This window comes from Erinaceus europaeus, chromosome 1, assembly GCF_950295315.1.
Source record: "Erinaceus europaeus chromosome 1, mEriEur2.1, whole genome shotgun sequence".
In the NCBI taxonomy this organism is placed as follows: Eukaryota; Metazoa; Chordata; class Mammalia; order Eulipotyphla; family Erinaceidae; genus Erinaceus; species Erinaceus europaeus.
In genome coordinates this window covers 106,584,830-106,599,524 of record NC_080162.1, presented here as the reverse complement: position 1 = coordinate 106,599,524, position 14,695 = coordinate 106,584,830, and the positions used below count along the sequence as shown (strand labels likewise).

The window sequence follows — 14,695 nt, the reverse complement described above, 5'->3', positions numbered from 1 at the left end:
TGGTCTGCAATGTTTTCACATGCTTCAACCTTCTTCACAATGAATGAGATGAACTTGGGTTCTTAGGTGGAAACGGGGTGCTGGGGGTGGCGGGTGAGTTATACCTGCCCAGAGCCACAGCAGCATGAAGCTGTGACCCTGAGACTCAGGGGCGGGTTCTGTGACGTGCAGGGTTTTAGGGTGACCTTCCCTTCCTCCTCGGACACTGGTCTCAGTGTTTTAGGGAGCAGCTAGTCTCTGGAGCAGCTTCTTAGCTTCTTGGGCTTTGTGGGAATCCCTCAGTGCTCACTTTACCTCCCAACCCCCCCCTCCCAACACACACATACTGGTAGAGCCCACAGGCCTTGCTGGTATCAGGGCTGCCCTTGTCGCCCATGACTATTCCCAGTAGGTGGGGTATTCAGGAGCAGGTGGTACAGCCCCTACGTGGTGCTGGGGTGCTGGGTGACTCTACAGTCAGCCTCTGCCATGGACCTCTGGGTGAGGGTACAGCTCCCTTGGGTGAGCACCTGGATTGCCCGGGAGGACTCGGGCCCAGGTGGTGAGACCCTTAGTCTAACAGGTGGCATCACAACATGGGACAGGTTAGCAGAAAAGGCAGGTTTAATCCAGCCCCGGGCAGTGCCAGTGTCCCCTCAGGGGCTTTGCAGGGAGCCACAGGCATCCTCTTTTCCTCTCTTTTTTTTTTTTTTAAAGATTTTATTAGAAGAGAACCAGTGCTTGCTCTGGCACGATACCAGGGATTAAACTTGGGACCTCATGCTTCCAAATCCATTGTTGTAGCCACTGTGTCATCTTGGCTTCCACACACATTCTTCCCTTTTTTTCTCCTACTACTTTGTCTTTTTCATATAAGTATAGACAGTGAAAGCACAGCATGAAAGCTTCATTCAGTGTAGTGAGGGTTGGGCTTGAGCCTGGGCTGCACACATGGCACAGCAGTGCACTGGCCAGATGAGCTGTCCTGCTGACCCCACAGGGACCCACCCAGCTCTCTTGTGAGGGGCTGAGAAGGCCTTGGGGGCGCAGAGAGCTGGGGGCTGTAGCAGTGGCCTTGCCTAGAGAAGTGAGTCAGTGACACTGTAGAACAGGCACCTCACACCAGTGCAGCCAGGGGATGACCCAGACTTCAGAGTAGCAACTGAGCGTCTGCAACAAAAGGGGACACGACCCTGAGTTCCCGCACATTCCGCCCATGGCCACCCCCAGGTGAGACCCCACCCCCCCCAGATATGACTCTTCCACACACAGGTGAGTCTCCATATCTCCCCGTCCAGGTAAGTCCCCACACCCTCACAGCGGTACTTGTGCAGGCAGGAGCACATCCTCCCTCTCCCACCAACCCATCCCAAGCTCTCACTCTGAAAAGCCCCCAAAGCTGTGGAGACACTGACTGAAGGACAGACAGGGTTCACCCATATATTCAGGTCACTGCATTTTGACACATTTGTCCTTCCCTGTGTGTGCACACATGTGATGTCAGTTATTCACAGGCTCTCTCCTCTCTAGCCTCCCCCACCCTAGACTGCAGTGCTCAGTGAAGGTGTAACGGTGAGTCCCCAGGTCCTGGAGGATGGGGGGCAAGTAAGACACCCCCCGTGCTGCCTTACCCACTCCAGGGTGTTGTTGGTCTGAAAATGGCAGTTGTCCAGATTGGGGTGTCTGGTTTTCTTGCAGGTGGTTCTGCCAATCTGTACATCCAGCATGTATTTGAGGCCCTTCACTATCTAAAGGGAACAGAAGGGGCCAGGGAGACAGCATGATGGTTCTGCAAACAGACTCTCCTGCTTGAGGCTCTGAGGTCCCAGGTTCAGTCCCCAGCATCACCACCTTCAGCCAGAGCTGAGTAGATCTCTGGTCTGTTTGTCTCCCCACTCTCATTTAAATAAAAATGTCCAGGGAGTCACCATAATGGCTATGGAAAAGATTCTCCTGCCTGAGCCTCTGAGGTCCCAGGTTCAGTCCCCAGCGCCACCATTAGCCAAAGCTGAGCAGAACTCTAGTTAAAAATAAAATGGGGGTCAGGTGGTAGTGCAGCGGGTTAAGTGCACATAGTGCAAAGTGCAAGGACCAGCATATGGATCCCGGTTCGAGCCCCTGGCTCCCCAACTTGGGGGTCGCTTTGCAAGCAGTGAAGCAGGTCTGCAGGTATCTGTCATTCTCTCCCCCTCTCTGTCTTCCCCTCCTCTCTTGATTTCTCTCTGTCCTATCCAACAACAACAATAATAACCACAACAGTGATAACAACAAGGGCAACAAAAAGGGAAAAAATGGCCTCCAGGAGCAGTAGATTCATGGTGCAGGCACTGAGCCCCAGCAATTACCCTGAAGGCAAAAATTAATAATAAAATAAAGCTGGGCTGGTTTCCTGGGACAGGTGGGGTGGGGGTGGAGGTCTGAGGCAGCTCCCCAGGTAGGAGGAGGTATTAAGTACAGTTGGCTGACCAGGCAGTGAGTGATAAACCGGCAGAGCTTCAGGAAGGGAGCTGGGTGTCTGCATCCCAGAACTCTCCTGTCTCTGTTCTCTTTCCACCCATCCTCAGCACTGTGGATAGAACAGCGCTATGTCCCAGGGCAAGGTAGTTTGTTCCCAGAGGCACCTACAGTGACCTGCCTCTTGGGGGTTGGGGCCACAGGCCTGAGGGCTTCATGTTCAGCTGGCTGGGTTGCCCTGGATGGCTGCTCCCAGCCATCTGTTGTGAGGCCAGGGCGGGGGTTAAGGAGGGTTGTCCTGTGAGGCCAAGGCAACAGCAATCTCCCCTGTGGGGTGTCCTGAGCTGGCAGCCAGAGCCCAGCACTCACCTGCACCAGGGCCCGGCTCACCCTGGACTCCTTGAACAAGAAGGCATCATTGGTGCAGTTGTTGAACTTTTCCACACTGAGCCGGGCTGCCCTGAGGACCTCGGGGTTGTTGGTCTTTATGACTTTGGGAAAGCCTGGCTTCACCTCAGAGTTAAGGACTTGGGAGCAAGAATCTGAAAGAGAAACACCGAAGTAGACACAAGGCTATCAGCGATCTGTCACTCTCCTGCTTCCAGTGTGACCTGCCCAGTGCACCCTCTTCTGCCCACCCCACCGCACCCCACCACCAGCTGCCCATCCTCCTATTCCCTGAGCAGCTTTCAGAGCCCAGGAGGACCCATGCGGCATCTGTCCACTCCCTGGCAGCTCCATAATGCCTGGTGCCCCCACCATGGGCTGCTCTTTGTGTTGCTTGGGGACAGTCCCTCTCAGGAGGGAGGGAGCTCTGAGGACAGGCCAGCTGTGCCACACAGAGCTGGAGAGTAGGGCGGGTGGGGAGAGTTTTACCCTTCCAGGCTCCTGCTCCCAGGAGACTGAACTTAAATAAAAGGGAGTAGCAGGTAGGGTTCCTCCCCTAGAACAGCCCCCAAGGCCCAACATCAGGGCAGAACCAGTAGCCTAGCACCCTCTGTCATCACCACTATCACCAGGAGCCCCCACCAGAGCCGCTGCCAGAGGGAGTCACCTTGCAGAAAGGGCCTGGTCTCAGTACCACCACTGTTTATGGGTCTGCATGTTGCCCACAGCTGGTCCCCCACCCAGGTGGCATCTTAGATTTTGCAATAATAGCTCCTTACCACCCCCATGTGGCTCCCTGTGAAGCTGGCTGGTGGTCTCTGAGGACAGAAACAGGAGCTGGCCCTACTGGCTGAGCTCAGGCAGTGGGTGGCTGGGACCAGGAGCCTGCACCTGCCTGGTACTCAGGTGCATGGGAGTGGGGGGAGCGGGCGGGGATTCTCCTGGCACCTGTGCAGCTGGTGCCCCCTTGGGGGTGGGGGAGGCCAGGTCAGCACCTCCATCCCTTGTTGACAACAGGAAGCAGTGTGGCTTTCAGTGTTAAAAGAGTTTTTGAAAACATACTGGTTTCCACACATTTCTGTATGCTTCTTGAAACATCAGAAAATCCAGTCACCATGTAGAGAGGGCCTAGGCTCAGTGTATTTGTGCATTGCAGAGTCTTTGCCCTTTGTTGTGGGTTACTATAGCAGGCAATTAATAACTATTATCATAATATTTTACCAGGGCACTGCTCAGCTCTGGCTAATGGTGGCACTGGGAACTGAACCTAGAACCTGGGAGCCTCAGGCATGAGAATCTTTTGCAGGTCCATTATACTATGTCCCTGCTTGCTATTTATATCTTTGTAAAGAATTAGGCTTACTGCCTTTCCTGATTATAAGCTTACATATTTTTTATTGGTGGTGGTGGGTTAATGGTTTATAGTATAGTCTTTAACACATAAGCACAACCTCTCATCTCCCCTTGATAGGTGTCTGGGAGACACTCGCTCACCCCACTAGAGCCCTCACCTCTATTGTATACTAGGACCCCAATGTCATACCATCTCTTCCCCAGAGTCCTTTGCTTTGGTGCAATATTCCAGACCCAGTTCAAGTTTCAACTTATTTTTCCCCTTACTGTCCTTCATTCTTAAATTTCACCTATAAGTGAGGTCATTCTTGTAGTCCTTTACTTTCTATCTTGTCTCACTCAACATGATGCCTTCAATTTCTGACCAAGATATTGCAAAGGAGATGACCTCATCATTTTAATAGCTGCATAGTACTCCAGTGTGTATATGTACCAGGATTCAAATCCAATTGCAAGGGAAACAAAAGCAAAAATAAACCAGTGGGACTAAATCAAACTGAAAAGTTTCTGTACTGCAAAAGGAATCACCATCAAAACAGAGAGACTCCTCAGAGAGTGGGAGAAAAATCTTTGTGTCTAACATCGGACAGAGGACTGATAATCAAAATAACATAAAGAACTCACCAACCTGGGAGTCAGGCGGTAGTGCAGCGGGTTAAGCGCACATGGCACAAAGGCAAGGACCGGCGGAAGGATCCCGGTTCGAGTCCCCGGCTCCACACCTGCAGGGGAGTCGCTTCACAGGCGGTGAAGCAGGTCTGCAGGTGTCTGTCTTTCCCCCTCTCTGTCTTCCCCTCCTCTCTCCATTTCTCTCTGTCCTATCCAACAACATTGAATAACAACAACAGTAATAACTACAACAATAAAACAAGGGAAACAAAAGGGAATAAATAAATATTAAAAAAAAGATTTAAAAAAAAGGAACTCACCAAACTAAACAATAAAAGGATAACAACATCACTGAGAAATGGGGGGACAATATGGGCCGAGTCTTCTCCCAAGAAGAGATCCAAAGGGCTAACATGTGAAAAAAATGCTCAAAGTCACTGATGACAAGGGAAATGCAAAAAACAACAATGAGATGCTACTTCACAACTGTGAGCATGTCACACATTAGGAAAGACAGAAACTCCAACTATTGGAGAGGCTGTGAGGGAAAGGGACTCTCCTACATCGCTGGTGGGAATGGAAGTTGGTCCAACCCCAGTAGAAAGCAGTTTAGAGATTCATTAGAACACTTGGAATGGACCTACTTTATAACCCTGCAACCCCTCTCCTGGAGATTTACCCCGGGGGGGGGGGGGGGCCTATCTACAAAGACCTGTGCATACTAATGTTCATAGCAGCAGTCTGTAATAGCCCAGACTTGGAAGCAATCCAGATGCTCAACGACAGATGAAAAGCTTATATATTTGTAGTAAGACTATAAAAATGCAATAAAACTTCAGACATTTCTAATAAAATAGTAGAAAAAAATAGTTCCAGTAGCTGTTTCAAAGGCTAACTATATTTTCAACTTAATGTGATACATTTAATTTTGCTTGAATTAAAAAATAAAGGATTTTTATTAGTAATTCAATAATGGTTTACAAGATGATAAGAACACAGGGGAACAGTTTCTTTCTTTTTCTTACTTTAAGATTTTATTTATTTATGAGAAAGATAAGAGGAAAGAGAGAAAGAACCAGACATCACTCTGGTACATGTGCTGCCAGGGATTGTACTCAGGACCTCATGCTTGAGAGCCCAATGCTTTATCCAGTGTGCCACCTCCTAGACCACCAGGGACACAATTTCACTGTGCACCCACTACCACAGTCCTGTGCCCCCTCCCAATTTCACTTGAACATCACAGTGAAAAATGAAGTGAAACTTGGTACTGCCAGACCTCAAGGAAATGTCCTTTCCAAACCTATGACACTAGTTCCTAAATGATTCCTGTAAAGTTTCATAAAGGTCATGAAAAAATGTTGAAGTTGGCTCTCATTTTTATTGAACTGGGTGGCTTACTGTAGGGGAGAGGCCTGCTCTGCTCTTAGCTGGGAAGAAATGGAACATTCAGTCATGAAAAAATGTTGAAGTTGGCTCTCATTTTTATTGAACTGGGTGGCTTACTGTAGGGGAGAGGCCTGCTCTGCTCTTAGCTGGGAAGAAATGGAACATTCAGTCAACGCCAAGAGCAGCCACCAGGAAAAGGCTGGCTGTGGGGACCACACACCCTGCAGAGGCCAAGGTCCTCAGCGAAGGGAGCAGCAGCAGTGTTGCCTGAGCTGAGGGCCCCTGCCCAGGGCTGTTCTCAGGCTGTGACCTGGCTGATACTTGCTCACATGTAAGCAAGTGGGTGGTCTCCGTGCTCCTCTCCTCACTGCAGGGGTGTCCTGCTTCCCCATTCAATAGAAGGGAAACTGGGGGTTCAAAGGTGTGTGTGGGCTTGAACCCAGGCCCCACTGAGAGACCAGACCCTCTCCATCCTCCCTCAGGGAGTGTCCACTGGGAGATAATGTAGATGAAGCTGTGCTGACTCAGGGAGGGGTAACCTTGGCCCAAGGGGCAGGGGCTCAGATCCCAGTGGCTTCCTTGCAGGACTCAGAGGGGTGCCATAGCCCTGGGTGGGGGGCACAGACTCCAGCAGCTTCCTGGCAGGAGGTTCTGGCATGAAAAAGGACTGGGGCACAGAGGGAAGGGTTGGGGGGTGGCAGTGAGGAAGGAAGGACATGGGGGGGCAGCGGAAGCCACAGGACTGGGGGTGGAAATGGGGGTGGCTGTGACTCAGACTGGGGGGACAGCAAAGCGGTGGCCTGGGTGACAGGAATGGAAAAAAGAGTCAATGGGGGCTTTTGAACAAAGAAATGAAACCGTCTTCTGCACAGGAAGACTGCTGGTGGCTGAGTGTAGCCCCCCAAGGCAGCCACTGGCTGCCTGCTACCTGCCCAGCTTCATACCCAGTCAGCTCAGCCCTGGGGGGGTATAGATAAGCCCCTGCCAGTCAGTACCCAGGACACCAACCAGAGGGTGACCTCAACATACTGGAGGAGTGCCTGGGACCCCCAACCAGAGGGCAGAGACCCCCAACGTGCTGGAGGTAGGCTGAGCCCCAGACAGGAGTTGATGGCCTTAGAAGGAAGACAAGGAGATTCTAGAATGTGCTTCCCACTTTGGGCTCTGCCACCCTAGCCCAGAAGCAACAGTCTCCACCCAGAACCCCCAATCTGCTCTGGAGCAAAAACACATTAGCTAGTCTTGAAAAGCAATGCCACACACAACAAGAGAGTGGGGGACTGGAGATTTTTGGGCAGGGGAGGGAAACAGGGCACCCTCCCAGGGAACAAGCAGGGTGGGGTGTGGGCACTCTCAGAACACAGGTATCATTGTCCTGGGGAGCAGCTGTAGGGGAAGGTCAGCTTGAGGTCCAGCCCCAAAGCAGAGGGACCCTCCAGTCCTGTCCTGTCCCAGGGTTGGCTCTGTGCTCAGACACCAGGCACAGAAGACTCAGGAGACATGAGCAGGTGATACTATGGGGCTGGACTACCCTCCCTCTCTGTCTCCTGAGCCAAATTATAATCAGTGGGTGGTGGGGGGACTGACACATGACACACAACTGGGTGGTGGCGCACTTACCACCTGGCTAACTGCATGTATTATCATGCACAAGGACCCAAGTTCAAGCCCCTGGTCCCCACCTGCAGGGGGAAGCTTCACTAGTGGTGAAGCAGTGCTGCAGGTTTCTCTCTGTTTCTATCATCCCTTTTCCCTCTCAAATTCTCTCTGTCTTTATCTAAAAGGAAAGAAAGAAGGAAAGGAAGGAAGAAATAAAGAAAACAGTCAAAACAAAAAAAGCCTACAGTCCAGTAAACTATCCTCTCCCTGATAAGCAGAATGGAAGAGAAAATTTTAAGGAACTTCCTCACTTAGAAATAGCTATTCCACAGACAAGGCCCACTCTAACATTCCTGCTACTGTCCCTGCAGATAGTGACACTAGAGCTGGGGGAAACTCAAGAGTCAGTGTTAGCTGCAGCAATAGTTAATTGTTTCTTCCCACTGGAGTGCTTATGCTCAGCTTTGGCTTGTGGCTATTGGGGGCTGAGCGTCAGGCAGGAAAGTCTGTTTCAGAAAGACCATGCTATGTCCCCAGCCCAACAGTTAACTGTTTCTGCGTACTGAGGAGGATTCGGGGGCACCTGGAAGAATACAGGCAGAGGTTGGGGATGAGGTGTGGGACAAAGGTTTCACCGACAGCTCTAGTAGTCTGGCTGGGCAGGGATTGTTCTGCTGCACGCAGTTCATTCTACTCTCTGAAAAACAAAGGTGTGAAGGATGCCTGTCCCATGAGAAGCCATCCGGATCCCAGGCCCGGACAAGTGTGTCCATGTGCTGAAGCCATGTGTGGGAGCCTGGGGCCCTTGGGATACCCAGACGCCCCTCCCAACATGCCCTGGAGACCCCAGGGTGGGGTGGCCCTACAGGTCCTGCATGTGGAGGGGAGGACGGGGTACCCAGGAGAGGCAGGGGTGCCTGTCACCTTTTTTCCAGAATGTTCCAGGTGCTCCTGAGAGTGGTGGGAAGCCTGGCTTGTGAAAGCGTTTCTGAGAGGGGAACTCAGGTGTCTAGGGCCATCTGTCATTCTTGTCGCTGCCACTCCCTGCGACACCTGGGGTGACTTCCTCCAGGGAATGGCCTGGGATTCCCCAGCAGGCAGCATCATCACATTCTCATCCTAGATGGGGGAGTGCTGGGAGGGTCTTTTACCTTGGGCGCCCCCCCCCCATGGGCAGAGACCAGTGTCCCTTACCTAGGGCAAACTCCCCTCCCAACTCTAAGCTCAGAGACCAAAGTCCCTTCCCTGTCCACGCACCCCCCACCTTAAACTGTACAGTCAGGGTCCCTGACTTGGGGCGTGCCCACCCAACTTCAGAGATCATGTCCCTTATCTGCCCCTCCCCCACGTGCAGAGACCAGAGTCCCTTACCTGAGGCGCCCTCCCGACCTGCATGTGCAGAGACCAGGGTCCCTTACCTGGGGCAGACCCCCTGGCGGAGCTCATCACCAAGCCGTAGAAGGCAAGCAGCGCTGAGGCCCCCCTCATGGCTCCCCAAAGCTCCCCAAGGCAGGCAGGGCAGGACTGATGGGGGGGGCGACGAGGGGAGCTCGCCTGGAAGCCACGCCCCGGGCCGGCCATCGGGGTGTCTGGGTCAGTGCCTGGGGGTGCAGGGAGGCGGTTTCTTGCTGAATCATCTGACAAAGCCGCTCACTTCGGTCGCTGAGCTCCAACCGCTTCCTTCAGAAAAGTTTCCAAACTGCGATTCTTGCGGAGGAGGTGGAGGGGGTGGGGAAGGAGCCCAACGCCCCTGGAAACACCTTGTATTGTAAAGCACCTAGCAGGGTGGCGGAGCAGGACCCCCTGGTGTCTGATCCAAACCCAGGCCTCAGGGGGCACTGTGTGTGTGTGTGGTTTCCCGGGTCCCCTCCCTCCTGGGCTTGGGCTGTAAACAGCGCAGGGTTCAGATGACGGAGTGACTGATGGTCTCACTTGGCCTCAGAGTTGGCGGGGCAAAGGGCGGGAAGGAGTCTCAGTGTTGAAGGACAGGAGGTACCTGGAGGGTACCGCCCAGAAAATGGGAATAGTGACAGGTGTGGCTTGGAAAGGTGGAGGCGGAGCTCGGGTGTTAAAAGGTAGACCTGTGGGCGTGGCTTGCTCTCTGTTCTGGTCATCTGCTTCTCCCTCTCTGTCTCTCTCATGTCCTAACATGTGAATGTTCTCAATTTTCCCGAATAAAATTTAAAATTCCTGAAAATTATGCCGTCTCCTTAATTCTTTGTTGAGATAATGCGTGACGAACTTTTTAAATGTTGGGGAAAGAAGTGTCAGCCCTCTTCTCCCCCAAAACACTCGGATTCTGGGTGAGGTGGGGAGTGGTATTCCGGTTGGGGGAACTTCACACTCCAGCACAGGGGACTGTGGTTCTGGGGAGCATGCTAGGCTTTGCTCTGCCTCTTTCTGTCTCTCTCACAGAATGCGCACACATTTTGGTGCGTTCCCCCCCCCCCCCCCCGTTTTATTGGATAGGACAGAGGGAAATTGAGAGGAGGAGGAGGAGATAGAGAGGGAGAGAGGAAGATAAGACACCTGCAGACCTGCTTCACCACTCGTGAAGTTTCCCTACTGCAGGTGGTGAGCAGGGGCTTGCATCGCTGTCCTTGTGTATAGTATTATGTGCGCTTAACCAGGTGTGCCACTGCCTGGCCTCTGTTTTTTGTTTTGTTTTGTTTGCCACTACAATGTCATCACTGGGCAGACAAGCTCAATGAGAGGCAGAGGGGGAGCAGCAGGAAGCACCCTGCAGCTCAGCCTGGGGGTCTTGTGCATCGTAGAGCAGGGGACTCCCCAGGAGAGCTGGCTTTCTAGCCCCAGAGCCTTTGGTGGTGGGGGACAGTCTCACCATGCCTTTGTTTCACCCTGTGTTAAGATCTAGAGATTTGCCCACCCCACTGGTAGAACAAACTTGTAAGCTCTTGCTTACAAAAAAATGACCAAGTGGGGGCAATTAGAGACAAGAAATGCAATTTGTCAGGGCCAGGCAGTGACGCACCTGGTTAAGCACACACAGTGTACAAGGATCCAGGTTCAAGTCCTCGGTCTTTGTTTCTTCCCCTCTTCCTCCTCTCTCAATTTCTCTCTCTCCAATAATAAACAAATAAGAATATATTTAAAAAAGAAGAAAGAAATGCAACTTGTCACAGGCTGTGCTGAGTACTGGTGGTTCTAGATCAGGGAAGGGGATGTGTCAGGTGACCAGGAGTGTCCTGTCCTCCCAGATAGCAAGAGAGAGAGCCTCCAAGGTCTCCCACGGGGGATACTCAGAACACAAACCAGCCCTGAGAGGGCCTGCTGGGTCACCAGGTGTCTCTGGTGCTGTGGCATAAAATTGTAAATAAGGCTTTTCCAGGTTGACGGAATAGGAACATTCTACAGCTGGTGAAACCCCCAGGCTAAAGACATTTGAAGGTGCAGAGAGCAGCTGCTAGCCATTCTGAATGATATCGGAGGACCAGACTCCACAATTGAACAAGAGGCCATTGAATAGGACAGATGTCTGGCAAACACTCCTTTGCATTTCCCCCACAAAGCCCAATTTCAGTTGTAGGTATATAACTAGTGCCCTTCTGCCTGGCAGAGGGCAGCTGGCTCTCTCTGACTCCCTCTGTCTCACCTGGTTGGCTGCTGGCTCCTTTTCATCATCCAACCTTCTCCTGGTGATAATTTGTTAACTTGTTTTTTCTATATCCTTATTCTTTCTTGGACCACCAGCCAGAGGACAGCACAGAATCTGTCTCCAGTTAGCTTCAGTAGGAACTATAACTGCAGGGGGCTGAAAACCATGTCAGATTATGATGAATGGTGGGTTTCTGGTGACAATTCAAGTGACTATAAAGATAACAACCCTCACTCCAAATTCTCAGTCCCAACACTTCTTCTTCTAGCGTTTGCCAGTCCCAACACTGAGCTCCCATGATAACCCTGGTGGCAAATAAAAAGAAAGGAAGAAAGAAAGAAAGAAAGAAAGAAAGAAGGGCAGGTGTGGCAGTAGTCTCCTCTGGCATTTTGTGAGGGCTAGGTGAGCAGGAGCAGGGCACTGAGCCAAGAGTGTCATCACAGGCTTGTAACTGTCAGTTATTCTGTTGTCCTCAAATCTGGAGCAGCTTCCCAAGGTCTCAGTGTCAGGGGTGGCCCTGATATGCACAAGGTGTTTGGGACTCCTGGGGCCTTAGAAAGCAGGTAGAGTGTGCAGACACCCAGAGCCATTTGCAATGGCCAGAGCATCTGACCAATCTATGGTCTCTGGTTTGAGGATTTGTGTGCAGTGGTGGTGGTGGTATGTGTGTGGGGGTGGGACCCTGGGAGGTTGAGGGGTTCTGCCCAGAGGCATGGCAGTTCAGTGATTTCAGAGTCCCTGAGTCTGGTAACATATGTACAAAGGACACTGCAGGTACCCTGTGGCTTGTGAAGGTGGTGAGTCTCCTTTCTGAGCCTCATCTGCAACTAAATGGATAAACGGCTATGAATCTTGTGAGGATAGATAAGGCTGTGTGCACTTAAACACCCGACATGTTTTCAAAACCTGTGGCTATTATTAGTCAAGGGTAACAACCACATCCCCCGGAAAGATAGCAACGGATTATCTGCATGCTTGTGGGCTGGGAGTGGGTGTCACTCTGTGTGGAGCCCTGGGCCTGAGGGAGGCAGGCTGAGGGCAGGAGATCGAGTGCGGCCTGCAGTTGGCTGGGCAGGTGGAAATCCTGAGAGCAGCACAGAGAGGCCTCAGGAGTCCTGTCATCACATCTGATAGTGGATGGCCCCTGCTTTCTGGAGGCTTAGGTTGGGGCTCAGGGAGCTGACATCAGCTGTTCTCTGTAGCTGGGTCTGAGGCCAGGCCCAGCCTCACAGGGATGCTGAGGCCCAGGCTCACAGGGGAAATGAGGCACAGGTCATAGGGGGCTAGGTCAGGCCCAGGCTCACAGGGGGCTGAGGCTAAGCCCAGGTTTACAGGGGGGCTGCCTGCAGGCAGTTTATAGGACAGCAACTGCTACATTGAGCTATAGAACATTCAGAAGCCCCCTGGCTTCCTAAGAAACACAGCTGGAGGCTGCAGCCCTGTCAGAGGGGATGGTGGAGTAGACCCTTCCAGACACTCCCAAAATCTGACCTTTGAATTCCTCCCTGCAGTAGGAGGAAGTTGGGGATCACGAGGCTTAAGTCCTTGCCAGCTGCGAAGCCCAGGAAGAGAAGATGAGGGAGGGACAGTGTTCACCTCCAGCCAGACCACCAGGCTTCCAGGGTATAGACTGGACTCCTGAGGGTTGGGGTGGAGGGAGCTTTAGAACGCCAGACTATGCCCGTTGGTCCTGCATGGATTTGGATGGCTGGAGCTACCCAGCATACACTAAGAAAATGGCTGCCCAGTTAAGTGGCCAAGAAGTGGGAGGGACACCTGGGGCTTGGTGCTGACGCTGTGAATCCACTGATCCTATGGCCATTTTTTTTCTATTTTATTGAATAGGATAGAGAGAAATTGAAAGGGGAGGTAGACATAGAGATGGAGAGAGAAAGACACCTGCAGCACTGCTTCACCGCTCATGAAGAAAGCATGACCAGAGACAGGTGACTGTCCATCAGGACCTCAGGGCATGGACAGGCACTGCTCTGTTATGTGGCAGAGGTGGCAATGGTGGGTGCAGGTGGGGCTCACTGTGTAGAGTGCATAGGGCTTTCTGCATAAATTCAGACTGTTGTTTCACAGAAGGTGATGTTGAGGCAAGGAGGGGGCACACTGTGGGATATTGGGGCCCAGTCCCAGCAGGGACCTCCCCAACTTACCCTATGTCCTTGACCTTGTGCAGACCCTGAGAAGGCTGTGGATAGGGACCTAGAGCAGCTTGAGGGTGTCAGCACAGCTAATGGGCAGAGCAGATGAGGCACTGGGAGACCATCTGGGTGACTGAGCAATAGCACTGAAACGCTGGCAGAGCAGGGGTGGGGCTGCCTCGAGTATGTGTACGTGTGTGTTTGTGTCTCTCTGTGTGTTCTGTGCATCTGATAATGTATGGGAGAAACATAAACTAGTAGCCCCTAAACAGGACTTTTACATGGATTTCTAACACCTTTATATTCTATCTGTATTATTATTATTATTAGTTTTTGTTGTAGTTTAAATTTTGCAACTTTTTTCTATTTTTTAAACTTATTTAATTAATTAATCAATTAATTTATTCCCTTTTGTTGCCCTTGTTGTTTTATTGTTGTAGTTATTGTTGTTGTCATCGTTGTTGGATAGGACAGAGAGAAATGGAGAAAGGAGGGGAAGACAGAGAGGGGGAGAGAAAGACAGACACCTGCAGACCTGCTTCACCGCTTATGAAGCAACTCCCCTGCAGGTGGGGAGTCAGGGCTTGAACTGGAATCCTTACACTGGTCCTTGTGCTTTGCACCACCTGCACTTAACCCACTGCGCTATAGCCCGACTCCCTATTTTCAAGTTTTTTATTGCCACCAGGGTTGTTGCTGGGGCTTGGTGCTGACACTGTGAATCCACTGATCCTATGGCCAATTTTTTTTCTATTTTATTGAATAGGACAGAGAGAAATTGAAAGGGGAGGTAGACAGAGATGGAGAGAGAAAGACACCTGCAGCACTGCTCCACCGCTCATGAAGACTCCCGCTGCATATGGGAGCAGGGGCTCAAACCTGAATCCTGGGCATGGTACTGTGTGCTCTTAATTGGGTGCTTCCGCCACCTGGCCCTCGAGATGTTGTAATTTTAATGAGCAGTGTGATAGCCTTCAAACATTAATCATGACCAGATTCACCTGCAAGGGCTTGTAGACTCAGGTAGCTGGGTTCCACTCCTTAATTTCCTTTTGTAGGTCTGGACTGAGGCTAAAGAACTTGCATTTCAGTGGCTGGGGAGGTAAAATAGTGGACAGAGAGTTGAACTTTCAAGCATGAAACCCCAAGTTAGCACTGC

The 14,695-nt window shown here is 51.6% G+C and overlaps 1 protein-coding gene across 1 annotated transcript; it reads right to left on the bottom strand.

Moving 5' to 3' along the window:
• Positions 1-871: 871 nt before the first annotated feature.
• Positions 872-9,459, bottom strand: CST7 (cystatin F). Its single transcript, XM_007535614.3, has 4 exons — positions 9,189-9,459; positions 2,803-2,975; positions 1,611-1,727; positions 872-1,149 (listed from the first exon to the last, which is right to left on the bottom strand). Exons 1-4 carry the CDS (start codon positions 9,349-9,351, stop codon positions 1,072-1,074), a joined length of 531 nt encoding a protein of 176 aa, XP_007535676.2. The 5' UTR covers positions 9,352-9,459; the 3' UTR covers positions 872-1,071.
• Positions 9,460-14,695: the final 5,236 nt, after the last annotated feature.

Coding starts and splice junctions, on each gene's coding strand:
- CST7 (XM_007535614.3), bottom strand. CDS start 9,351: ATGGCCGGCCCGGGGCGTGGCTTCCAGGCGAGCTCCCCTCGTCGCCCC. Junction 2,976..9,188: donor CGCCAGGGGGTCTGCCCCAG/GTAAGGGACCCT, acceptor TTTCTCTTTCAG/ATTCTTGCTCCCAAGTCCTT. Junction 1,150..1,610: donor CCAACAACACCCTGGAGTGG/GTAAGGCAGCAC, acceptor CTTTTGTTGCAG/ACGCTCAGTTGCTACTCTGA.